The sequence below is a fragment of the Chelonia mydas genome, chromosome 18, assembly GCF_015237465.2.
Source record: "Chelonia mydas isolate rCheMyd1 chromosome 18, rCheMyd1.pri.v2, whole genome shotgun sequence".
NCBI classification, from domain to species: domain Eukaryota; kingdom Metazoa; phylum Chordata; order Testudines; family Cheloniidae; genus Chelonia; species Chelonia mydas.
In genome coordinates this window covers 21,589,892-21,616,976 of record NC_051258.2, presented here as the reverse complement: position 1 = coordinate 21,616,976, position 27,085 = coordinate 21,589,892, and the positions used below count along the sequence as shown (strand labels likewise).

Below are 27,085 nucleotides of genomic sequence, written 5' to 3'. Positions count from 1 at the left end.
GCCTTCATAATGCAAGTCATTCAGAAGCCTCTCAGCATCCTGTATGTTGAGAGGGGTTTCTTGCTCGGTTGATCAATGGATTGCAAAGTAATGTGTTCACTGTCGCAGGGTGAAAAGCATATGAAAACCCTACGCTTTATCTCACCACTGCTGCAGTTTGTCTGCACTACCAGTCTGAGAGAAGTGTAAAAAAATTACTCGCTTTCACCTTCTGTTTTTCTTGTTCTGTCACAATGCTGCCATCTGGGAGGTGCAGACACTGAAAGAAAATGTTTACATCCAAACTGTTTCTAGGGAAAATTTTTGAAACCTCTTATAAATACTAAACTTTTTATTAATGTAGCCTACACTTAGGGCCTAAGCTACCAGGTCCTGAATGTATTTTCATATACTGCTCACCTGGACCCTAACTAGTATATGTCTTAAAAGTAGCTGAAGAGCCTCATGTGAGAGATGTGCTAGGACAGGGGTTCTCATACTGGGCGTCGGGACCCCTCAGGGGGTCACAAGGTTATTATGTGGCGGGTTGCGAGCTGTCAGCCTCCACCCCAAACCCCACTTTGCCTCCAGCATTTGTAATGTTAAAGTAGATAGTGTTTTTAATTTATAAGAGGGGTCGCACTCAGAGGCATGCTATGGGAAAGGGGTCACCAGTACAAAAGTTTGAGAACCACTGTTCTAGGATTACAGGGTATTACTGTTAAGGAACGGTTTGTGCAGGTTAGTTCAATAGTCTTGAATGGTTTTCCCCTTCCATTGAGTATAAGGCTGTGTCTACACCTCACTTTCTCTGAAAATGTCCTGCGAGTTCCCTGCCACTGGACAGCCCTACTATAAGATCTCTAGCATAGACAAGGCACTGCTGTTCCTGTCGGTGTATTTAACCTTGCTCATAGCAAGGCTAGATGACGTGGTTCAGGGAAGAAAGCCGCCAGCTGCCAATGCCTCGTCTACATCAGCACTACCATTGGTGTGGCTGCCTCCGTGTTAATGAAATGGTACACAGGAAAAGCCGTGTCGGGGGCATCGATACTGAGGCTAATAGTCCATAGTAATAACCCGCAGCTCTGTAAATGAGCCAGAGGCCTGGATGTTTGTTGACTTGCAGTATTTGGAACAGTCATGAAACCCTACCTTTCTTGAGTTTGTTGACACTTAAGTGATTTTGCATTGCTGTGAATGTGATGTAAGATTTCAGGCTAGAGTTACTAGAGCAACTTTTCTCACTTGTCTTAATACACTTTGGCTAATTCAACTAATGTTTTTAAATGATATGCTACTGCAAGTATTGGTAAAATAAACCTTATAGTAATTATTTCCTTGACAGTTGGAGTGACTTGTGCCTCAGTATCCTTGAAGTCAGCAACTACAGTTTCTGAAGAATAGACTGAGCAGCAAGAAGGCCCAGGATGGTTTTGGTGCTAGCTTGGAACTCAGACTCAATTTAAGTTCTGCCCTTCACCACGGACTTCCTGTGTGATCTTGGTCAAGTCACTTGGTCTCTCTGTGCCTCAGTTCCCCATCTGTAAAATGGGGATAATGGCACTTCCAGGCCTCACAGAGATGGTGGATAAATGCTTTAAAGATTGAGGCATTCTGAAATGATAATGGAGGCCACACACCTAAGATAGGGGACTTACCTTTAGGCAGTATAGGTCTCTTCCTGCTTGCTGTCCCAGAGATCTGCATCCAAAAGCAGAGTTTATAGATCTAACCAAATTTGTTACACAGCCTACCCTTGTTTCCAGTGGCTTCATTCATACAAGAGCATCATGATGAGGACCAATTTTGCTTTGTATTTGCCTAGAGTATCCATAGCAGTAGCCTTAAAAGCCACATCTATCTCCCTGATTTACCTAAACCCCTTGTTTTAGAAGTAGACCAGCTATGCAAACTCGAAGTACTGCTATTCAGAAGAGGGGCGAGAGACTGATCACCTAAAAGCACAGCTGGGTAGAGGATTCCTTTACAAGGCTGCAGCATCTCGGGCATTGACCCTCCTGTGAAGCTGCTGCTGTTCTCGGAGCCCTGAGACCACCAATAGAAGGCAGGTGTAAAAGCAGGTCTGGCAATGACAAGACTCTGAGTCACTTTGTGAGTATCGTGGTAACCACCTCAGCAGCACCTGCAGGGAAAAGCAACAGTAAGCCAGGCTCTGCCCAAGAACAGCAGCAGCTTAATGGCAAGAGCGTCACTAACATTAAGAACAGCAGGTCGACATGGCAGAGTGTGCAAGGGGCAGCAGAGGTCTGAATGCTGGCTGTTGGTGCAAAGAAAATTCTGGCTAAGACGGGGAGCTGCTGCAGCATGCTGTATTGTCAGTGACCTCATTATAATGGTGATGAACCACGCAGTGGAAGAGAGGGTTGGGAGATGTTTTGGAGACTTGGCACTGTAAATCTTGCTGCTCGGCCATAGGAACAGCTGACCTTTATGCGTTCCTGCATCCAGCTTCAGAAAGAATTTGAGTATCTCTACTATCCCTGAAGGCATTTAATTTACGTGGGGCTTGGGGGTCAGCATGGCTGCTCTTGGCGATGGCCATTCATGCCCATTTCTTTGCAGAAAATACTTGTTTGTTAGCGAGAGGCATGTCTACAGGTTCAATCTCCTCTTCTACAAATTGTCAGCTAATAAATACCATACAAAGCAAGAGATCCTCCTCTCCCAATTCTCCCCTCCTTCTCACCTGCAGCACTAACAATGCCAGGATTTTCCATTTTACTAGTCAGTTCGGGCACATGCCTTTATACTTAACACAGTCAGCTTTGCAACAGTAATATTAAATATCAAAATAGTAAACGTATATGGATGTGATTGCAGGAGAATTGCACTGGAAGAGAAGTGCAGCTCTTGAGACTTAAAATACTCCTTGGGAATTACAGTTCTGATGATTTTTATTAAAGAATGGGGGGGGGGGGTTTAATGAACTTGTTTTGCATAATTTAGTGCACATTGTTCAGAGGTCTGAAAAGGGTCTGCTCATGTGGTTGCCATGGTAACCATCTTGTCAGGATGGTTTTAGTTGGGTGTAACAGTGATTCTTATTCCCAAAAGCGTGTTGTCAAGTCCACTCTCGGTCAAAGTGCAGCAGAAACGTTTTCCATATTATTTGCCTGTAGTTGAAAAATGATGCAGAATCGTAGCTAAATGCAGCATTTCTATTAGTGACAGGAAGTTCATGTGCAGCCCTGGCAGAACCTGGCCTAATGAATGTGATTTAGCAGCATCTATTCAAGCTCAGTGCGTTCTTGTACTCCTATTTTGCTCTTGTGTGGGTAGCCTGCTTTCGTGGCAGATCTGCTCAGGGTGTGAAACCAGGCCCTGGGTTCTGCAGGGAAAGGCTCCTGTTGCTGGGAAAGGTTTGGAGGAAGCCAAGCTGATGTTTGAGAGTCTTGTAAGGTAAGCCTGGGAAGTCTGGGTACCCTCTTCTTTACTGGGGACATTTTGTTGAAGCTCCCAGTTTTTTTAGGGAGGCCTCTTGCAGGGGGCTAGAGATACAGGTACCTAGTGCTGGCTTGGACTAGTCTCCAGGCTACAAGGACAGGCTTATTTGTTGCAGGCATTAAAAGAATAGTCAGCAGCAACTGTTGTGATGAAAGTCGGATGTTTTGTAGTTAAAGTAAGGGGAGGGTGTGCCTGGAAGTCTGATCGTCTGTGCTTCGAGCACCCACCCAGACACTGCCTCACTGCCAGGTCCTATTGCCGGTTCTTTTGTGTCTGACTCCAGAGCGCGCTCTCTCCTAATGTCCCCCATGGCCTTCCAATGAATTTTAGGCATTCGTTTATCACAATGAGCCGTGTGGGGCAGTTTGGTGTGGCAGGGGGGCTAGCTGGACGATTGGAGTTTGACCCTTCAAATTTCAGACAGATGAGAACCTCGCTGTCGGGTATAGAAATGACTCACACTTGTGTAGGCTGAGATCCCCACTTGGGAATCTGCATCTACAGTTTGGTGCTTGCTCCACTGTGAAGAAGAGATGATGTAGGGTGGTGCACTGGTGCATGCTGCATAGGGAGGCCACAATGCTACCGATTCTAGATGTATGCTTTCCTCTGCAGTTTGCCTGGCATGCCGCAAACTCTCCTGTTTTATAACATGCAAACTTGCTGCTGGGAATATTGGAAGGAGATGGCACAGCCAACTTCAGCAGGGCTAGAGTAGATGGGCCTCACCTATCTCCGACTTAAAGATCTGTCAGCCCAGGATCCGTCACCACCCCTGGCTGGCTTGTTAATGGCTGTATTGACAGCAGGCCAGTGCATGTGATTGAGTGCCCAGACCAGAGGTGAATTACCGTCCATTTATCTAACAGCTCTGTCTTGGCTGAGTAGTTTGCACGCGCCATAGATGCTAGTTTCTGAGCTTGATGTTATCGGAGTCATTGACCATTTGACTTCTGGAAATATTTAGACATAAAATAATCCTGTCAGAAGGAATTCCACATTTTGTTATATAAGGTTTTTTGGCAAGATATTTGGAGTTTTTAAATTCAGTGTCAGAGCTAATTTGGCACTGAAAACAGGACTTTGACTTTTTTTTTTTTTGTGAAGAACAACGCGAGAGCTCATCTGGTCTCCTTTCACATCTGCTCTGTATCCTTCCACCAGCTAATCTTGTACCTGTATGTATTGTGTTTAGATGCTTCCCCAAAGGTAGGATTCATTAAACCACGAGTTTTTAGAAATTGTGCAAATAAACATTAAACACATGAATTCCCAACCCCTGCTCTAAACACGAACCGTGATCTTCCACCTCAGTGGTTGTTTCATGTAGAGTGCACATTCTAAACCTTCAGCAGAAGCTAATGAGCCCCTGCAGCACTTGATAAAATCCAGCTCCTTTGCATTATACTGGATGCTTGTTTCAGCTAATTTCTAGCAATCATTAGCATTTAAATCTGCTTTTTAAAAGGTCACCCTGCTTAGCAGGTCAAGGTGCCACTTAGCAGTAACATTGCAGTCAGAGGGCCTGTGTCTCTCAAACAACTTGCTACACTTACACATTTAAGGGACAAAGCGCTAACTGTCTGTAGGGCTGCTATGGAAGGTTCAAGCAGCATTGCTGGCAGGATAGCTTCCTGTCCATCTCTTGCCGAACGCAGCGGTGGGCGCATGCATTTCTGCCAGTCCTGGAATTCCTCAGTCTGACCCAATGTGGCATAATAGACTGAGTGGGCGGTCAGAACACAGCATGTGCTAATGTTAACCTGGAGCCTCAGTCTCTTAAGCCATGACAGTGTCACTTGGTGATCAGCTGCTTGCTCGTGTGCAGCTCAGACACGACAGGCACCAAAGAGGTCTGCTGTAGCAAGCGTTCCGTGCTCACAAGCAAAAACATGATGATGGTTCTCTGCCATTGTTCAGCTCTTTCTCTGATGCTGGCACATGGCATCCAGAGAAGTCTCCTCAAGCCCATTCTCTGGTCGGGGGGGATGTGGGGGGCGGGCTCTGTCCTCAGTGATGCTCTCCCTATGTATTCCTATAGAATGAGCATGGGGAAGGGAGGACATGAAGCTATGTGGGGAACACCAGATAATCAACTGGAGCAAAGCCCTAGGCCTTGGGAGGCTTAATTAATGGTTTATACAGCTCTTTGCCATTCTCCAATCTCTTTGGTGCATCTCCAGGAAATGAGCTGCTATATCAGGGCTTCTTGCTTTTGTTACTGATCATCCTCAGCATAGCTTTCCTTGTACAGAATTTATGCTCCTAAAGTGCTACACAGGCTTTGCTGTCAGGTGTTTCCAATGTATCTGTATTTTTAACACTATTTTTTTTCTTTTCTTTTTAAGGTGCGAAGAGGGTGACTAATAGGGCAACTCTGTGGTATGTGCCTCTTTCTCTAAAGAACGTGGACAAAGTCCTGGAAGTTCCTCCTATTCAGGTAACTACCTATACGTTCGCTCAGAATCCTCACACTCAGAACTTTGTGTATGCGTTTGCAGAGATTTGGAGTAGGGTGTATTCTATTCCAGAGTCTTAACGTTCATTTTTCTAATTAAAAGTTGACATGTCTCCCTCCAGGCCAGTCGGAGCAGGTGCAGCATCAGAGTAACACTAGCTTTGCTATTACGATGTCCCATTTCAGGGATGTGGGCAGTTTTGTGTTTCTTCTCCCTCCCCCCTCACTCCTCTTTGAGGAAAAGATGCTCTGACTAATGTAACTACTGTATCTTCACCACTTTGACGGTACTGAAGCAGGTGGCAGTGATCTCAGGAAATACTGCACCACAGAAAATGAACTTCTTTACGCCATAGCCAAGTGAGACTTAACCAGTGAATGCAAGAGAGCAAGGCATAAATTAAGCTATTGAAGTCTCTCCTTTCTCCTTTAAGTGGGAGAGCTGACAGACTTGACTTTGTGGAAGGAGAGGATGCCCGCTCTTCAGGACTCAAACTGGCTGTTTCCAGAAGGATCTGTAGATGCTTTGAGGCCACAGACTGTACTTTTGAGCTCTATTTTCACTAGATACGGCGACCAAGATGCGTAGACCTGGAAGGGGTTCAGTACCTGTGTGTAACCCACAAAAAGGCTGGTACTAAACTTACCGGATAAAATAGCTGTGCTTTGAAGAGCAACAAAATGACGCTGGAAGAACTTTCTTTGGCTTTCAAGTAATTAAAGTGCAGGGATGAAACAGAGGAGTCTGTATTTTGGTGTCAGAGCGACAAATCCTTAAGGATAAGGATGTAAAAATAAATGACTCATCCTAAACTCTCCTTCTAAATAAACATATGTTCAGGAAAATGCTTTGTACAACCATGTGTGCGCCAGAAAATCTCTCTAGCTAGTCTAGACTAATCACCTGCTAAGTGTACAATGTAACAGGGTTCACTCACCACGGTGGTGCTGCCTGCTGGCCGTCTTGGGAATTAGCTCTGTGCCCTCTTCAGGTGGTGTCTTGTTGTTGTCACTCCTGGTCTAGGGCCCACGTCTCTCCAAGGACTGCAGCATCCTCTTCAGTGACACAGCCCTCTGCCCGTGCCACACACTTAGGTGGACCTGCAGTCTGCTGTTCAGCCACTTCCCTTAGTGGCTACTGCAGCAACTTGTCTGGCCACTTCCTCGTGGCCCCAGCGTCCTCTTTGCCCTTGTCTCAGGGCCTCAGCCTGCAAATGCAGCAGCCAGCCAGGAGCGCTCTCTCACTCCCCCTGTCCCTGCTCGCAGCACTGTTCTGTCCAGGGTGCTGGCAGTTCTCTCAGCCCTCCAGAGACACAGTCCTTCCTCCCTAGACTCCCAGCAGAGAACTGAACTCCTCTGCCCTGCAGCTCCCTTTTTATATGGGCCTGCTTGGTCCTGATTGGCTGCCTCCTGCGCAGCCTCCCTAGGGCTCTATTAACCCCTTAGAGTCCAGGGTGGGGAAGGCACCCCATCACAACAGAAAATACTTTGTCAAGTTAGAATTAGCTTTTCACCCCATCCATATGTCCTGTAATTCTCCTTCTCCTACAGTCAGAGTTCTAACATGTATGCAGTCCTCTAAAATATCTTTTGGTTGACCCCTTCTACTGTTAAAAAAATATATAATCCCCCCCCACCCCCAAGTCAGATATGACTGAGTGACCAAAATGTCAGGTTCGATATACCTGAGTTCTCTGGGGCTACAGGTTTTGAGGAAGGTTTTCCACTACTCCCAGCTCTTCTGTGCCAAAGCGTTGGCTTGGTTTGCTCAGTATTGGGACTTGAGGCCTGATCCAATTTGGCCTGCTTGAGTCAGTGGGATTCTTTCCATTGACTTCAGTGGGAGTTGGATCAGGCTCTTGGTGAAGAATTTAGGTAGGTTCTTAAAGGTTAAGAATAGTAAGAAAAAAACTGGAAGGTGAGACTAAAGAAAAGAGATGTGGGAAACGGGTGTAACTGTCTAGTGAAATTGCAGGACGCCTCAAAAGTGAGATTTATGGACTTTCCTGTCATGGCCAAAGTCTTTATATTCACTGGTGAATACTACATGTAGTAAACCACTTACTTTTACATGTGAAGTGACCTTTCCTTTGTGGTGGTGGGCTTACATTTTGCTTTCTGATCGCGTGAGGCCTTTCTCCTTCCAGTCTCTAATGAATCATGCACACCTGTGGTGTGTCATAACTAATGATTGGGTGCATAATTTTACTTTCAAATGATCTTCCATGTTTTGGCATGTCAGGCGCCTTGACATAAACTCATTCGTTGCCTAACAGACTCTTAAGGGAACTGTAAACGTCAACACAGCTCTTCAGTTGGCTCTGCCAACATAGTCATTGGAGCTACTCTGCTTTTGAGTGCATTGGATTTGCATTGCCAAGAGAGGTTAATCCTGTTAATGAGCTGCTCCCTCTGGTCTGCTCCACCTCCAAGATTTTTCTCAGTACGTGTTAGAGGAAAATTCCTGTGACCGAATGAATCGAGAGTCTAAAGCGGGATATTTTGTTCTTTACTCAGCAATTGTTTGCTTCAGACTTCGGGTAGCACATTCTCTCTCTCCCTGTACTCGGATGTCTCCTTCCAGGAACTCTTGAGTCCTTGAAGTCCCCTGCCAGTATGTTAGTGATCAATATTTCATCTAGCAGGATGGAGGATTCATATACCTCTTACCTGGAAAAGATTTGTTGAGCACAGAGCTGTGATCCCTGCATTTTCCCTGCCAAGCTACGTCTCTCACCAAACACATCTCTCCTTTCTGCCTCCAGATCAGAATAAGTTTATTTATCTGGTATTTTACTCTTCTTCCAGAGTACTAAGGACTTGAGTCAGTTTCCCAAACATCCTCTCCTCTTACCCTGTCTGAAAAGACTTAAAACCCTACTCTTCCTGTGATCTTTTATGCAATTTGTCAAGCTCAGACTTTGGTCATTTTAGAGGGTTTCAAAACCCATCTTAACTTGTTGTCATGGTCAGAGCCCAAATAACAATTTGAAACAAGAGATTGATGCCTCATTTAGATGATAAATGAGGTTTCATCATTACACCATCCAAACTTAATTGAGTTCTTTACAGATACACCTCTGAGGTCTGAATGAGCTGGCTGATGTGTCTTGGTTTTAATTGAGTTAATATAATGTATTAAAGTCTCCAGTAAAAGCCATTGTTATGTCTGATATTGGCATGATAATGGATGTGCTATTGCCAGCAAAATGTTAATTAGGGCATTAGGTTACCTTTCACATGTTCCCCCTCACATGTATGAATGTGCTCTCCAAATCAAAATGGCAAGGGACAATCTGCCTACCCAGTACTTAAACTCTCTTTACTGGTGAGAAGCTGCTGTTGTCTAAGCTATATTCTCTTCAGGACTGGTACTGATGCAATTTTGCTCAATTTATTTATTTGGTTCTTTCGGGTGGGTGAGAGAGGCAAGGAGACCAAGTGTGGAAAATTTCAACCTAAAAGGTGACTGCTTCAAGAAGTCGTGTGTGGAAAGTGGCTTGTAAGAAAGTACCCTGAAGTGTGGCAGATGTTGTTAGATACCCACTCTAATATGTCTTGGGCTGGAGACTTGACTCCTTCAGGAGTGGTCAGCACCATGTGTAACTCCACCAGGTTCTCACCTCTGAGTTCTAGTCTTATGATGTGGTTAATGCTCATTGACGCACCAAAGATACCAGGCTTCTCCATAGCCATTGCTATTGTGTAATTTATGGAGAAAGTTACACTTAACTCTACTCTCAGCATGTCTCTAAAAATGCCATGCTAAACTAACTAGCCATAGGGCAAAGTCCTCTCTAGTAACTTTCTGATTTGTTTGTGCCAACCGAAGTTATCGGCACACCTGAACTGTGAGTACAGGGCATTGACTATGGGCTAATAGGGTCCTGCTGTGCTGCACGTCTTCCATGTGAGAGCGGTGGGCAGTCAAACATCCACCTGGAGAGGCGGCCCTCTTCGGGCCGAAGTCTTTAGACATCTTGCTTCTGTTGGGCTCTAGACTGGCATCTGTAGGTCTGTTTGCTGAAAATGATGGAGATAAAAGTTGATCTCGTAGGCAACCTAGCTTAGTCCTCAGGATAAGTGCAGGAATTCCTCTGTCCAGGGCATCACTAGGGCAAATTCTGGAAGATTACATAGGCAACTTAGTAGGAGCCAGAGAACTGCCCCTCGTTATATTAGCATTGAGCAAGTTCAGCTGCCTGCATCTCAACCATAGAGGGGTGTTTTTCTGCTCAGGATCAAGTGCTGCGTAACAGGACCTGTAGTTGCTGGAGCTACCCCACTGCACGATGCATATTGTTCGAAATTGGCTCCTGAACCTTGTGCTGGTGTCCACTATAGCCAGCAAACCGATCTGGAATGCGGTGGCCACCAACACTTGTTCACTAACCTACTCGGTTAGGTAGCACGTAAACTTCCATTAGAAAGTTTCTAATCCTGTTGTTGTGATACTCTGGTTCCCCCCACCCACTACTTGTCCCTCTCCAACACTTGCCTCCGGCACTAAAGGGAATGTCCTGATATCGGCAGCATTGGAGGCAAATGGCTGAGGCTGGGCACCAGTTTCCCCGCTGGCTTCGCAATGGGAAGCACTTCCCTGTCTGAACACTGTTTAATATTAAACACTTCTTACTGTTAACTCACTATTGATACATCATAAGACTTGCGGGACTTTCTTCCATGCTGGGAATGGCAAATGTCACTCTTCTTCAAGATGACCACCACCATTAGGGAGCTGAGAGAAGTTTGCAAAGCCAGTTCAGTTATTGCTAAATGGTTGTACCTTTCTTTGGAGTACTCACCAGGTTTCTCCAGCACCCCCAAGCCGAGAACACCTAATAAGACCATTCTGCTGCCCTCCTGTAAACAAGCACTGACTTTGTTTGATAGGGCACTGTCATGATATTCTATGAGGAAATACGACTTAGCTGAAAGGAAATTCATGCACTGATTAAAAGTGGCTTTGCACTTCATTGGGGAAGCAGAACCATGGGAAGAAAACTAGTTAGACAGCACTAGGACAACAGACCTAATATATTCATATGTATCCTCTAATCTTCCTACAACCCACCTCCAGTCTTCGGGCAAACAATAATTTTGCCTGTGTGGCTTTTAAAAGCTTCGCTCAACTCTTCCCTGGGGGGAGAATTCAATAACTCCTGAGCAACATTTATTAAAATGGTAAAGGGGAAGAAAACTCTTTGACATAGGGTTAGCCGTAGAACTCAAACCCAAAGTTACAATGAGAGGTATTGGAATGAAGCTAATTACAATGGAGTTAGTGTAGTATAATTACTGTAATAGCTTCGTATGGGGGAGGGTCTTCTCCCTGGACTAATCTGTTTTGCTGGAGGTCATGACCAGAAATCAGAAGATTTAACTGATACTTCTGCATTGTTGGGAAGCATAATATGCAGTAAGAGGGGATTGTTCTTTAAAAACACACCCGCTTACGCTTCTTCTGGGGACCTGTTCTTAGTAACTGAAATGGACAAAGAATCCTAGCTGCTGCAGCTGAGTGAGCAGAGCTAGACTTGTTAACCGTGGAAATGGTCAGAATCTTACGTTTTGAGGTAAGTGTCGGAAGGTCAAGGTGTATAATGCAGAGACATTTCCGCTTGCCCCACTGCGCTGAGTAGACTACCTAGTTGTTCTGTACGGTGTGTTGAGGGGCACAGTGTATGCCACACCAGGCATTGAGAGCAATACCGAAAGCAGGGAAGCACTTGTCCCCTTGTGTGGTTGGCTGTGAAAAGAAACTGTTTTAATTTAATAGGACTTTGCCCCTATCGAGCACCGGGACAGGCAGCTCTGTTTGAAATGGCCGTAATGAGCTCCCAACTCGCACCCTGTGAGCGATAGCTACTGATCCTATTTCTTTATGTCACAAAGAATGATTGACTAGACTGCTAGTGAAGTTCAGTAGCTGGGCAAATGGGGTCATGTACAGAAAGTCTTAATGGGGGGAGTTTTGTCATTCCAATATACTGAGTGTATGGTCAAGGAAGCCATCACTCCAGTGTCAGGGCTACATAGCTAACTGATGTTGCTGCTGAGTATCCTCCAGGCTTTCAAGTGAAATAGAAACTACATTTTGGGATAGTATTACCAAGCTAACACAGCTATTCATTATATAAAGTTGAAATGCTCTTTCCCTCTTCTTACATAGGCAAAGAATTCCCTTGCAAAAGCCACTTAAAGCTTTTAAATCCTGAACCACCCCACAATGTCCTGAGTGAAGAATATTAATTTAAATAGTCTAGCTTAAACAGCTGACATTCACCCCCAGCACAGGGACTGTGCATTCCTTTATCTGTACACAGCTAGGTACACTGTGTTCAAAACAGTAAACAGTAGCTCAGGTTTGCTCATTTGTCTCCACATAGACCAGAGCAGGTGGGGCAGGGGATGGCAAAGGAGTAGGTTTTTGTTTTTTTTTTTCAGCTGGGAGCTGCTAAGGACAATTTAGTCAGATCAGTGGTAGGCTCTGAGTGAGTGGTTTTTGTTCCCCCCCCCCCCCCCCCCGATAACTCTAGAATAGGCCAAATTCTGGTCAGTTACAGTGACGTAAATCCAATTAATTCCAGTTGTTCACTAACTCCAAAGGAGTTTTTCTATATTTCCAGTGGGTGTGGCCAAGCAGGATTTGACCCAGCATTTACCTCTTATATTTCTGAAAACAAGACACACTGGCACACAAAGCAGAATGAGCATACTGCAGAGAAAAAAAGAACTAGATAAGTTAATGGATGATCGGTCCATCAGTGGCTATTAGCCAAGCTGGACAGGGATGGTGTCCCTAGCCTCTGTTTGCCAGAAGCTGGGAATGGGCGATAGGTGATGGATCACTTGATGATTCCCTGTTCTGTTCATCCCCTCTGGGGCACCTGGCATTGGCCACTATCGGAAGGTCAGCATACTGGGCTAGATGGACCTTTGGTCTGACCCAATATGGCCGTTATGTTCTTAATGTCTTTAGACAACAATGGCAGCAGCTACTTCCTCTGACTCTCTCTGCAAAACCTGGCTTGCCCTTGTCTAGGCTTAGTGGTTGGCACAGATACAGCTACTCTGCTTGGGGATCGTAGAGTGCAGGCAAAGCCTGAGAGAATCTCCGATGTCTGCTTTTAGGGGATGAAAAAATATTCAGGGACAAGTCCTTCCAACAACCTTGTTTTCGCCAGGACGGTCCTCTGAGAGTGTGCTAGGAGGCAGCTGGGGGAGTGGACTTGGAAGGAATAGCCAGCAGTGTGAATGAGGCTTCATCTGTAGCACTCTCAGAAGTGACATGTGCTGGCTCTCCTCTGAGGGGAGAGGACCCCAGGAGAATGAGTAACCCACATGCCAGCTTCCTTGTACTAAAACAATTTGCCTGTTTCTTTCCTTGACGTCTGGAGCTACATAAAAGAAATTTTGTATGACTCCAGCCCTGCCATCTGGAGCCAAAGCTTTCCAAGCAGAGGAACAGCACCTGAAAGAGGGCAGCTTTCATGTTCCCATTTAAGTCTCTGATCAACAATGTATAATTAGCTTGGAGCAACTGTCCCTTTCAATATTAATTCGCCACTTTATGGAGCGCTGTGTCCCCTGTGGGGGGATTGGGGCTTTAGCAAGCTGACAGTGAAGCATCCTTGCTTCACCCAGAAAGGACAACTGTTGTGTTTTATGTGCAGTTGTTCCAGGAAGTAGCCAGAGTTTAAGCCCATCTCCAGGATGCTCTCCTGCGGAGTATAGATTTCAGAAGCACCCCAGTGTCTTGGTGCAAACCGTGAATGAGATCTGACCAAACGACAGGCTGAGAGATTGTACTTCAGGGTTTCGCGCTGACAATGAAAGAATGCTTAGCAGGCTGCTGCTGCTTTGCTACAGTAATGAGAAGGCGTTTGGAAATAGTGTCATTCGAGGAAATCACCCCTAAAGTTCTGGCTGAAAGCTCTGTCCTACACTGCAGGTGCTTTCTGTCAAAACTCCACCAGAGCATTCCACTCTTTTAAACTAGTGGCCGCTGCAGATTGTTCTGACTTGCCCGTGCGTGTTGGGTAAAGCCTTCAGAACAAGTTGTTTCTCGTTGCAATTGGGATTTAGGAATTACTTGTAATGGGAGTTGCGCATCCTGTGTCCCGGATGCTGTATACCTGTCTCCTTAGGCTGTACGCTCTTTGAGGCAAGGAGTGTTTGTTTACCTCTTGTAGAGGTCGGAGCCCATTATCAGTGCTTTTAAGATTGCATTGTGTGAGAGGCACAAACAGGGTCTGTGTACTGGTGCCTCTTCCATGTAATGCCTTTTGATAGTGCTTCTAATTCTGTCCAGTCAGAAGCTGGTTTTCTAGCTCTAGTTGTGGGGGGCGGGGGGGGGGGGGAAATGATGCAATGAGGAAAATGCTTGAATGTAGTTTGAGGGATTTTACAGAGACATTTTACTGTTTGAAATGGATAACTATTTGTTCTGTACTGTAAACGCTTTGGAAAGAGTTGGAAGTAACTGTACTTGACAGGTCTATAATTAAGACTTATTCTCTTTCAACTTTGAAATGTCAGCAGCAAAATACTTAAGAATTTCATCATTATAACAATGAATGATTCCTGAAAGGTACACTTGTCTCACTGTTTGTAGCTATGTGCTGCTGAAAATTTGTTAAACTAGGGCTGTCGCGCGATTAAGAAAATTAATTACGATTAATCAGTAATAGAATACCATTTATTTAAACACTCTTGGATGTTTTCCACATTTTCAAATATGTTGATTTCAGTTTCAATATGAAGTGTACAGGGCTCACTTTATATTATATTTGCACTGTAAAAATAAGAGTATTTTTCAATTCACCTAATACAAGTACTATGGTGCAATCTCTTTATCATGAAAGTTGAACTTACAAATGTAGAATTATGCACAAAAAAAGGTTTTATTTTTGAATGCAAGGTCAAAGTTTAGAGCTTACAAGTCTACTCAGTCCTATCGCTCAGACAAACAAGTTGTTTATGTGTGCAGGAGACAATGCTGCCTGCTTCTTCTTTACAATGTCACCTGAAAGTGAGAACAGGCATTCACATGGCAGTGTTGTAGCCGGTGTTGCGAGATATTTACGTGCCAGATGTGCTAAAGATTTGTATGTCCCTTCATGCTTCAACCACCATTCCAGAAGACATGCGTCCATGCTGATGACGGGTTCTGCTCGATAATGATCCGAAGCAGTGCAGTCCGATGTTCATTTTCATCATCTGAGTCAGATGCCACCAGCAGAAGGTTGATTTTCTTTTCTGGTGGTTTGGATTCTGTAGTTTCTGCATCAGAGTGTTGGTCTTTTAAGACTTCTGAAAGCATGCTCCACACCCCATCTCTCAGATTTTTGGAAGGCACTTCAGATTCTTAAACCTTGGGTTGAGTGCTGTAGCTACCTTTTTAGAAATCTCAGATTGGTACCTTCTTTGCATTTTGTCAAATCTGCAGTGAAAGTTTTCTTAAAAGGAACAACATTCTGGGTCATCACCCAAGACTGCTATAACATGAAATATATGGCAGAATGCAGGTAAAACACTGAGCAGGAGACATACAGTTCTCCCCCAAGGAGTTGTCACAAATTTAATTAACGCGTTCTTTTTTTTAAACAAGCATCATCAGTATGGAAGTATGCCCTCCGGAATTGTGGCCGAAGCATGAAGGGGCATACGAATGTTTAGCATATCTGTCATGTAAATACCTTGCAATGCCGGCTACAAAAGTGCCATGTGCCTGTTCTCACTCTCAGGTGACCATTATCTCCTGTAAATGTAAACAAACTTGTTTATCTTAGCGATTGGCTGAACAAGCAGTAGGACTGCGTGGATTTGTAGGCTCTAAAGTTTGACATTGTTTTGTTTTTGAATGCAGTTATGTAACAAAAAATCTACATTTGTAAGGTGCACTTTCATGATAGAGATTGCACTACGGTACTTGTATGAGGTGAATTGAAAAATACTATTTCTTTTTACAGTGCAAATATATGTAATATAAAGTTGAGCACTGTACACTTTGTATTCTATGTTGTAATTGAAATATATTTTAAAATATACAAAAACTTGCAAAATATTTAATACATTTCAATTGCTATTCCATTGTTTAACATTGCGATTAATTTTTGAGTTAATCGCTTGATTTAACTGATTAATCGACAGCTCTAATTAGAACATGTACAAGGTGTGCTCAGGTTATTCCAGTACTTTGGAGAGGTCAGTGATTCAGTCAAAGACGGTGTGTTACCATAATGAAACAGCTGCATTGCTTTGTAGACCCTGGGAAAACATAACTTATAGAAATGAACTGTTGTGGTCTGTCTGCAGGCACACCAGGTGTAGCTTCCTTTTTACTTGCCTTGGTCCTCTTTAGAGAAAGTAGCAAAGTTTTATGTCCCCTAAATGAAGCAAGGAAGTCGATCAGTCTGAAAACCAGCAAGGTATATGTACACCAAGGAGCGAATGAATTCTGTGAACAAGGTGTGCATGGCCTCGGTTAGGGGCTAACTAAAGTGACTGGCTGCGTTGAAGGTGGCTGAATCTTTCAACCTGTGACACCTCCAAGGGCAGGAACGCCTGGCAGCGAGTGACTGATGAACACTAGAGATTCTGCCATAGAGGAGGAAGCGCGTGGCTGTGCACACGCCCATTTTCCCCCCTCACAAGCCAGCATGGCGCTCTGCGTCTTTGGCCCTGCACTCATAGTAATTGGACAGATCTGGTTTTATGTGATAACTAGGGCAGCCATGGAATCTCTCAGCATCTGACAGTGCTGAGGGCAGTACCTGTTCATCTGTGGATCCCCAGTCACACATCCTTGGTCTTTCCTCTGTGGTGTAACTGTGTGACCTGTGTGTTCTTTCCCTTCAGTATGCATGGAAAGAGCTGGAAGAGGAAGGAAAAAAACGCTATGAAGAGCAAAAACTGGAACGACTGGTAACTAAACAGAGAAATGGGGACATCATCTTCCCTGTAATCAACCCAGGTAATGCAGTCAGCCAGAGTGGTGATTTCTTAAGAAATCCTTATTTAGCTTGCAAAATTCTTCACACGCTCCTTATCTCAGGCTTCCAAACTAGTAGGATAAGACAGAGTATTAACTTGGTAGAACAAGGCTTTCACTGCACCAAAACACGAGTTCTCCACCTTGTCCGTCCCGAGACTCCATGTTGTAACCAAAAAAGGTTTTGGGTCCCACTCCCGTTTGCTTAAAAGAAGAGGGTGGGACTGGCTGGAACCTCCAAAACTTGTTTGCAGACTCCAGGATGAGAGCCCGAGAGTCGGACTGAGGCCTCCATCTCTGTGGGGCGGTTAACTTAGGACTCTGGGGAAGAAACTGAAAAACCTGTTCTGTAAGTTCTTATAACATGCTGACTTCGGGCTGTGGTGGTGATCTGCACTTTACTGATAGGGACCCACATTTCCTCTGAATTTTCAGCCTTGTTTTGTTACCCTCATACTGCTTAGAACGTGTATTGACACATTACCTGGGTGTATTGCCAGTAACAGTCTTTAAAGAGCGCTTTTCATCCACTGATCTCAGCTCTTTACAAAGGAGGTAAGGATCAGATCTGTCATCTTACAGGTGGAGAAACTCAGGCACAGAAGTTAAGTGACTTGCCCAAGGTCACCCAGCTGGCCAGTGGTAGAGCCAGGGATAGTCAAATTCTGTTGCTCTATCCACTAGGCAACACTGTCTGCCCTCCTCAGACTGTGAGGTATCCAGCTCGGAGGGTGTGGAACGAAGTACAGTTTTAAAGGCTAGCCAAGCACCCCGCCCGCCCCCCTCTCTCTCTCACTGATTAATGGAATGCCTCAACCCACCTTTCCATTTCCCCTCACTTCATCCTCCTGTCCCTGGTAGAAGGGCTCAGGAGGAACTTCTTCCATGACTTACTGGTAGAGGAAAATGGTTCTTAGGGTTAATATTGGCATGTTGGTTCTTCATAGATTTTTTTTTTTCCATGTAAGATCCTGCTCAAACTGCAGGTGGGATCTGTCTTCCCAGTCCATAAACCCAGGAGTCGTAGAACACTTTCCCTGGACTTACCACTGCTCCATTTTCCTTCTCGTTACCTTGTGGTTCCCCGCAGGTGATGTGTGCTCTGGGAATGCCTGCAAATAGACAGGCTGCTGTTCTAGGCTACAAGAAGGGCAGCCCTGCAATTCATTCTCTTCCTGTTTCTGCAAGACTGGCGTTGTAAGAGACCATGTTCAGCTCCCACCCTGATGTGTTAATCTCACGCCTTGTGGCTGCCCATTCCACTCAGATGTACTTGTAGCTATGCCTGACAGACTGGCCTCTTACAGCCCGGGCCCCAGACATTCCCATCAGTACCTGACCGTCGAGATTACTAGTTCTATTCCTTGCATACCCTGACCTTTTAAGGATGATTCCCTGCTCATTCCTCCTGCTTTTTAAAGGCTGTTCAGACCAGGATGTGCTGATCTTTCCCTGGATATTGTCAAGATAAGGTATTGCCAACCTCAAGAGATCAAAGCTCATGACTCAGGCTATCAATCATGATTGGCCCCAAAAAATCAGACTAAAAAACATGAGTATTTTTTTAAATCATCTTGACTTAACTCCCCTCTATTCCTCTGCCGATGTGTGAGAGAATTTCAGGTTGAAAAGTCAACCTTTTAATGTGCACAAAAATACATACCTCTCTCTGGCTGCTCAGATGAAGACTTCCCTTACCCCCTCCTGGCCCCAAGATAGGAGAAGCTGACCTCTCACATTCCTGTCTTCACCTCGCAACAACATTTCTCTACCTCCTGCTGCCCAGTGTCTTCTCTGCCCGTGTCTCAGGGGCACCACTGCCCTGAGTCCCCTGCCTCCTGCTGCCCCAGGGCCCTCTCTGATCTAGTGCCATGCATGCCGGCAGGGCAGACCTATCTGCTCCACCACAAGGCTGTCCTTCAGAGTTCTGCTCCTATGCCCATCCCTGAAAATTGTGGGATCTGAGGAGCTTCTTGCATCACCGTAACAGTGTCTCCTGCAGGTGCCAAAATCCCGTGATTTGCAATCGGTTCCTGAGAGTTGGAAACACTGCCTCTTCTCCTGCCTGTTCGGAGAGGAGTCCCCTTCCCCACCACTACCCCCAAGATGGGGGAGCTGCCATCCCATCACTGTTCTCTGCACCCCCTTCAGCTTCCCCCACTGCCCATCATGTCCCCTGCGCCCTCATTCATCTTTCAGTGTGTCTGTTGCTCCTCGGACTGTCCTGTTCGCTGCCTGAACTGTGCAGTGGCAGCCATTTTGCCTGTGGCCAGGGCTTCAATGTCACTGAAATCAGTGGGCGGTGGCAGCCAGCCATCCTGCTGGCTTCAACCCAGTCCTGTTAATGGGAGATGGTGGCCGCCTTTAGTATTGGTGAGTTGGAAAATTCGTGAGTTGGATCTGTCGTCATGTTTTCATAAGACAGGTGGTAAATGCCCCACAATTGCTAGTCATAAAATCGTGAGAATTGCAATACCTAGATTTTGGTTTCAGTAGAAAAACTTTCATTTCTGTCTGAATCTGTGTGTTGGGCGTTCCCATAGCATGATTGAATGGCCTCCCTCACTTACGCATCTTACTCATCTGTTGCTGGAGAATCAGGTTTCCTTCTGCGTGTACTTGCTGAAGAAACCCATCATATGCCACTTAACATAACTCCTGGACTTGGCTAACCAGTGTTGGAGATCCAGTGTGTAGCTATGAGATCAAATGCTCTTGGCTGGAGTTGTCAAGGTGTGTCTGGAGATCATCAAAGAGCATCTGGAATTCTCCTGGCATTCCATGAGGGACATGATCATACTGGCTGTCCCTTTGGCTTAGAAATTCTGACTTGCCAGCCGGCTTTGGGTTCCATGTCTGATTTCTTGCTGCCCAGGTGACTTGTCATGCCATTCTAAAAGGCTCCCCCCGGCTGTGTCCTTAGTGAGTGATTTATAAGAGCTGCTTGTTTCCTCCTCGCTCCTGCAAAGTGCTGCTTCCCAGGTGAGAGAGCTCACTTTAAGGAAGCCATTATCCTCCTGGCATTCTTGCCTCCGTTATTGCCAACAGGAAACTTTCCGTGGACTCATGCCTTTTGTAATCAGAAATCCAGAACTCTCCATGCACTTGGGTAGAAGTGTGTGTCTGCCCATCACTGTAAAAGGGCAGTGGTTTCCAGTCTCCCAGACCACTAGTCTTCAGGTGGGAAAATGAATAGACTAAACTAGGTTACTTACCTGTAGCCTGAGGCCTCCTGAGTTTGCCCCTTCAGAGACCGCCCCTCCGTCTGCCTTGCTTGTCTTCAGGGAGCTGTTGGGTTTGACGCTGGAAGTTCAGAGCACTGAGGAGCTGAGCTGCTGCGCTCAGCTATTTATAGCCCTCACGTGGCCTAGCATGTGCAATCCAAGAGTGTGCATCTGAGGATTGGAAAAGACAATTCTGGCTTTGTTCAAGGGCTCTGGCTGAGAGTCTGTACTCGAACATAACGCTGTGAGATTTGAAATCTAATTTGAGAAGCTGCTAGAGCATGTGACCAAGTAAACTTGTAGGTCCCTTTCTGAGGTGGAGTTATGAAAGAGATGGCATGCAGACTATTTTTGCCATTTTGAATAGAGGCTCTTTCTCTTCAGCTTGTTAATTTTAACTACCTTTAAAATTTGAGAACAGTACAAGGTTTCAGGCGTTTGGACAGTAGTTGCCTAGCAACAAGTCACAAGGGGCAACTGCGTTCCTTTGGTCTCGTTCCGGAGCCCGAAAGGTTTTATAAACCGTTTCGCTTGCCACGCCACATGTCTCTATCCAGGTGAAGATGAAATGGCTTAATTTTACAGCAGTGACAAGCTTTCCTCAATAAAGATCAGGAAAACGTAACTTTTTAATAAGTGTGAACGTTGGCACCACAGCTGGCTGCATGAAAGCCTGAATACTCCTAATGATATCTGCCGGTGCTCGGAGGTGATGGGGGAGCTGGCCTGCCCAGGTTTTGTACTCCCCATCCCCGCAGCTCCTGTCTCAAATGGCAGCAGCGGGAAATGCAAGTTGAGCAGCGACATGCTCAGTCACTGGTATCAACACCTGTTCCAAAAAGTGTCTGAGGTGAAGAGCTGGGTAGATTAGGGGATTCACAGTGAAATAGGCTTTTTAGCCCCCGGTTCAAATCTGGCCCACATTGGCAGCGATGGAAAGCCATTAACTATCATTTGGCTGCCTGTGTGAAATTGGATAAGTGTCTATGTTAGACGTCACCGTCACAATAGACACTGACAATCCTGAGTTGAAACAGATGTAGAACTGAATGGGCATGAAGGCTGACGGCTGACTTGTCTTCCTACTCATGGGCATTTCCTCCACATTGGGCTGGCATGGAGAAGCCTGCCCGTCTGCTGTGCAGTAACTGTTGTGTGGATAGACTTCATTGTTTGGGGCTCCCAATAAAGTGTCCGTTACCAACACTGAATTCCTTTACTGTTCGAGCCCATGAAGGTAGAATTCTGCAACGTCACAGTGCACGCTGACTCTGCAGACCTACAGTCCTAGCACACGTTGGGGGGGGGGGGGGGCTGACGTCCGTTATCTGTTTGCTAAAAGAGGGTACCTAGATAATGAAAGCTGCTTATATACCCTTTTTCTTTGCTCTCCTTGCCTCACAGATAGACAGACTAAAGGTAAGGCTATTTCAGTTAATTGACGCTGTGTCGTGTGGCTGTAGCTGGCAAATACACATTAAGGGGAGATTTTTAAATGCTATTTGTTCTACTGTTACTCTAATTATTGAGCTAGCTTCCCTTTGAAGGCCATAATGGCAAGCAATTGTCTACCAGATTTACTTTTTTCTAAGTATAAGCCAAAGTTCGTACAAACCTCTCACTGAACATAGGCTTTTAAAAGCCATTTTTTTAACCAGCATATACGGGCAAAATCTTTCACTTAGACATTTCAGTGCAGCTGTGTATGGCGCACCAGTGATCAGTTCAGATACCAGTTGCACCTGCAGTGACAAGTGGGTACAAAAATAGAAAGGGTTAATGCTGGGCTGCAAGCGGAGTCCTTTAACGTGTTTCCCAGCACATTTTCAGAATCCTTTCTATGATCTGTGGCGCTGAAACAAACGCGCGCGCGCACACTGAAATCAGCGACACCCCTACCCCACCCCCACACACAATCTGGTGTTCTCTCCCACCAAACTGAGGTTTAGAAATGTTGAAGTTAATCCCTTCTACATTGGGCTTGGCTGCTGAAGCCATTTTGCAGGTCTTTGGTCCATTTTGAACTGGAAGACCTTTCAAGAAGCAGTTTGGTGGAACAGCAAAGGCAGTAGAGGTTGGGCTGAGAGCAGGAGTATCCTGTGAGTCCGCAGGCAGGCAAGAATGGGCTCGATTCAGGGCTGCTTTGGTTAAGGTGGCTCCGCTCAGGATGCAATTGCCAAACGGAAATAGGAGTAACTTTAAAACTACTGATTTTCAAATGTTAGCTTATTCTGAAGATCTAGACTAAAAATAAAGCCAAATTTGTAGCTTAAGAAAGAGGTTTCGTTTGACTACAGTGAACGTGTGTGTCACGTGCCATTTCGTCTTTTCAAAGACTTGCTGACTTTAAATGTACATCGCAGTTTTTAATAAGGTAGCACAAAGATTTTTGTCCCGTATAAGGTGAGCTAAAAGTCTGCTTCAGGCTCTTAATGGCATTCTTGTAGGTCAGTGGGAATTCTGATGATTAGAGTCTGAATCCTTTATATATAGTAGGTCTGACCTATGTTTTTTCTTTCCATAGAACCGTACACTGTGGGCTATAGCCAGTCCAGCCTGATCCATCTGGTGGGCCCCTCAGACTGTACTCTACATGGATTTGTACATGGAGGTGAGTAGCTCTGGTTTTACCGCTGTTGCATCAAAGTTTTAGAACTCAACCACCCAGCCATTGTTTAGCAAGAACTAAAATACAATAAATTTAAAGAAAGAACGAGGAGTAGTTGTGGCACCTTAGAGACTAACAAATTTATTTCGGCATAAGCTTTCGTGGGCTAAAGCCCACTTCATCAGATGCATCTCTGTTCATCTCTAAGGTGCCACAAGTACTCCTCGTTCTTTCTGCTGATGCAGACCAGCACGGCTACCACTCCGAAATAAATTTAAAGGCTCTTAATACCCAGCATAATGTAATCACACTCTGACTTGGGTTCCGTTTACACAGCCCGTGGCAGTGAGCTCCCAGCCTGGGTCAGCAACCTTGGGTTGGCAGGGCTTGCGCTAGCGCTCTAAGAAACCATTGTAAATGGGGCTTTGAAGCTGTGGGCTGCAGCTTGAGCTCTGAAGCCAGCCCTGTCCCTAGGCTTCTGAGCCTGAGCTGCGGCCCCAGCCACCGCTTCGAAGTGCGGTCTGCACAGCTATTTTTAGACTGCTAGTGCGAGCCCTGCCAAACCGAGTCAGTCGACCCAGGCTGGGAGGCTCGTTGCCGTGGGCTGTGTAAACGGACCCTTGGGGGCTATTACAGAAGAACAGAAGTGGGAAAATATAATTTTTTTTTTATTTGTAGGGTGGTAGCACCTAGGAGCCCCTGTTGTGCCCCAGGCACTTGTGCTAGGCACTGTGTGAAGATACAAAGTGAGTCAGTGAGACCAGACTAGATTAGGTAGTTCTGAGAATTGTTTGAGATACTAGGAGCACTTTTCAGAGAGAAGTGTCTAAATTCCCATCTACTTTGGTAGTGAGGCTTGTAACCATGTGTGATAACAGCTCTGCAAGTACTGCCCAAGGAGAGTATATTGCCTACGCACAGTGCTGCATCAATTCTAAACGCATATGCTCAGATTTGCTACATCACTAAATATATGTGTGTGGTATGTACTTCTATAGGAACTGGATTTGTTAATGCCTGTACTGTAAAGTACTTCCCTTGTATTGAATGAACTGGTTTTCCAGCTCTGATTTTCCTAGTACTTCAGTTTTAGTGACTTTAACTGCAATAAAATCACCTAAATGGTGACCCTGTTGCTTTGGACGCTGTTGCATGACACTTTCTCCTTACCCTCGTGCGTCTTGATCTCTGGATTTCGGCTCACTTCAAACAGTAGTTTTATAACGTCGTTTGCATGCAAAAATGAGTGCAACTTTAATGTACCAATGTGTGAAACTTATTCACTAGTTCGGAGTTTGATATCTGCATGAGCCACTACTGTTGGTATTCTGGAAGGATCAATAACATTCAAGTGGCTGTTAACTCACATTCAGACTAGAAAGGAATATTTAGATGCTAAATTACTTCAACTTTCTATAATTGCAACATCTTTGTCAATTTATGCAAAAAGCCTCTACTGACATATGCTCCCTTTTCAACTGGTAATTGGGATCTGTTTAGCAGCAGCTTCACAATGCACCATTTACTTGTTTTAGTGTGATACATACGATTGATTCATAAGCTGTGCCTAATAACACCAAGCACAGTCATCTACTACAATAGAGAACAGCGCATGCCGTGCGGGAGTATTGAGACTGGATAAACAGAGTAATGGTCTCAAGATAATGGAGTGGTGCAATTTTCTCATTTACCTACAAAGGAATCTGAAACTAAATAAATCAGACACTCTAGTGAAGCAGTAATTCAATAAATGCTTTCTTTGCAGAGCCATTAAATGGTCATGCCCCTTTATCTACATGGAAGGAGTGCAGCGTTGCTCCTTGTAAAGTCTTAAAGTGCATGGGGATATTCAGCTAGCTTCTTTGTTTGCTAAGGTGTCATGTTATGCAAATGTCTTCATTACCTCACTCCAGTGTGGGGAACCAGGTGTCTTCCTCCTGTTGCAGCCACTGGAACCAGTCCTAGAGATTTGGGGCATAGCCACATTGAAGAAATGGAGAAGCCCTTAGCCTCACTTATTGTTGACCTTCCTACTACATTTTAATATGCTCTTTAGTTAATCAGGCATCCAGAGAGTAGCTTTAGCTGTGTATATTGAGGTTAGAGCAGTGGTTCTCAAACTATGGGTCAGGACCCCAAAGTGGGTCATGCCCCCATTTTAATGGGTCACCAGGGCTGGCTATGTAATAGGGTTCTGTGTATCATAACTTAGCCAAGTCAAAATTACTTTCACAGCAATTCTCATAGGGCAATCTCCCTGCCATGTGTCATCTTCCAAATCCCTCGGCAATGTCTGTTGTACAGCTCTTAAACAGAGTGTAAAAACTTTTTATAAGGGGTAGATCCGCTCACAGTGTAATCAGCAATGCCTGTCCATTGGAAATCTCTGCATATAAACTATAGCATATTAATTTATAAGGGTTCTGGCAAAGGAGGTATACACTGAGGGGGGGAAACAGTCTGGTGCCTTTGGCTAACAAAAGCTCTGCACAGTCATGTCTTAACCAGATATAGTACGGCCAATGCTGTAATCTGAAATGTGTACGCCATCTGTATAGATGGAACTCAAAGGTGAGGTGACTAACATCTAGCTCTAGAATAGGGCAGAAACATGCAGCCAGACATACCTCCACATTCAATTGATGTGAATAGTTAAACTTTTGGTTTCTCCCATGTAGAAGAGAATTTGATAGCTGACAGGGAAATAAATGAGAGCAGAGTTTAGTTTTTAAATTGAGAGGTGTGCCCTTAAATACTGATCACATAAGAACAAATCAAATCTGTCTTAACGTAAAGGAAGAGAGAATAAAACTGTTTGGATGAATTGCAGGAGAAAGCAACACCCTTACTTTTGAGTTTACAAATTTAAGTCCAACTTGCTAGTAAGCAAAACAAACTTGATGTCTCTACTTTCTCCTGTATGCAGATGTAATCAGGTCCAATTCATTGCTCATTCTGGATCTTGTCACGAGAGTAATCAGAGAATGGAAGTGTTACAGGAGTAAATAACCATTCCATGCAGAATGGTGTTGCTGATAGCACATTGTGGAAGATGCACACAGTCTGATTCCAGAACGTGTGAAATGAAAGCCTTCAGTTTTGAGCACCTGCAATTTCAAAAGCGTTGTACAGGCAAATGTATCCAGTTTCCTGCTCCTCTTCTAAACAAAAATATAACTGGGATATCATCCCCAGAAATCAAGGTATAATTAGCAGCTGTGAGGGTTAAGTGGCATAAAGCAACAGATGCTGCAGCAAACACAGCACCATGTTCTATTTAAAACCCCGTGTAAGTCACAGGGTCCTGGAAAAATCCCACTAAAGCTGTGGAGTGATGTCTGCTGTGAAAATGTGATGTTCAGTGTACTGTCTGAACCTTTGTTTAAATTCAGCCTCTAGCTTTAATCTGTGCTTACAAGTTTTTGCCTTAAAATTCATTTGAAACTTTACTTACTCATTCTAATTTGCTTTTGCATTTTCAAACGTCTTCAGCTGCTGCTCTTAATAAATAGATGGGAAGTGAAGGCATTTTCCCCAAGCTCATTAAAATGAGGAGTTTCTGAAATGGCTTTTCCCTGTTTGTAAGAAGTTGTCATATAAGCGCTTCCCCTTCATAACTCTACCTTTGTCTGTCAGCCATCTCCATACACTTCGAAAGGAGTGAAAGCCAACACCGCACTTGGTTCTCATTTCTCTTTCATATGCAACTGTGTTAATGTTAGCGCTGGGAAAGGTAAATGATCTTGCTTAAGTCAGTCATAGTATGAAGGGAGACGTCATGCAAATTTCCAGCCTTATTCTACTCAGCCAACGTAGATCCTAATCTGAAGCAGGCCTCGCTATTCCAGTCCTGTACCCCGGCCCCCCACGGCTGCCGAAGCCCACAGTCCTGACCTGCAGTTTCATTTGCTGACTCATTTCAACCAATGGGAGTGAAGTATGCGAACAAACTTGAGGGAGTGAGTGGTGACTGGCCATATTCTTTTCTCCCAGTGCTCCTATGACTGCCGCACCAAATGGGAGCTATGAAAATCTGTCACCGAACTCAACAGGCTCCTTTCCATTGATGCCTAGAACATTCCCTGGTACTCAGGAGTTGATCATGTATCGGATTCAGAAGTTATCGCATTACGGCTAGGCAACCAGACATGCCATTGAGTTTTTGTCTCAGTTCACTTGGTCAACAAGAATTTGGGTCCCACGTAATGTTAATTGGATACTTCCATAGGAGGTTGAATTTCTGCTCCAGTCTCTGCCTTGGTGAGCATGGAGGTTTTGAAATCAAGGGTTTGCTCTGCGCTGTCTGACCAGTCCTGGTGTCCTCGTCCATTTTCTGAAATACTGAGCTATGC

General features: G+C 44.9%; 1 protein-coding gene across 3 annotated transcripts in view; it reads left to right on the top strand.

The window, feature by feature from the left end:
• The window catches only part of ACOT7 (acyl-CoA thioesterase 7), a 112,403-nt gene that overhangs the window by 33,232 nt on the left and 52,086 nt on the right, over positions 1 to 27,085 (top strand). For 2 of the 3 annotated variants that reach the window (XM_037881278.2, XM_037881280.2), the window contains exons 4-7: positions 5,796 to 5,887; positions 16,769 to 16,883; positions 21,530 to 21,544; positions 22,650 to 22,736. In XM_037881278.2, coding sequence (XP_037737206.1) covers positions 5,796 to 5,887; positions 16,769 to 16,883; positions 21,530 to 21,544; positions 22,650 to 22,736 — 309 coding nt within the window. The remainder of the gene's footprint in view (positions 1 to 5,795; positions 5,888 to 16,768; positions 16,884 to 21,529; positions 21,545 to 22,649; positions 22,737 to 27,085) is intronic. The other variant, XM_043531835.1, reaches the window with a different exon arrangement.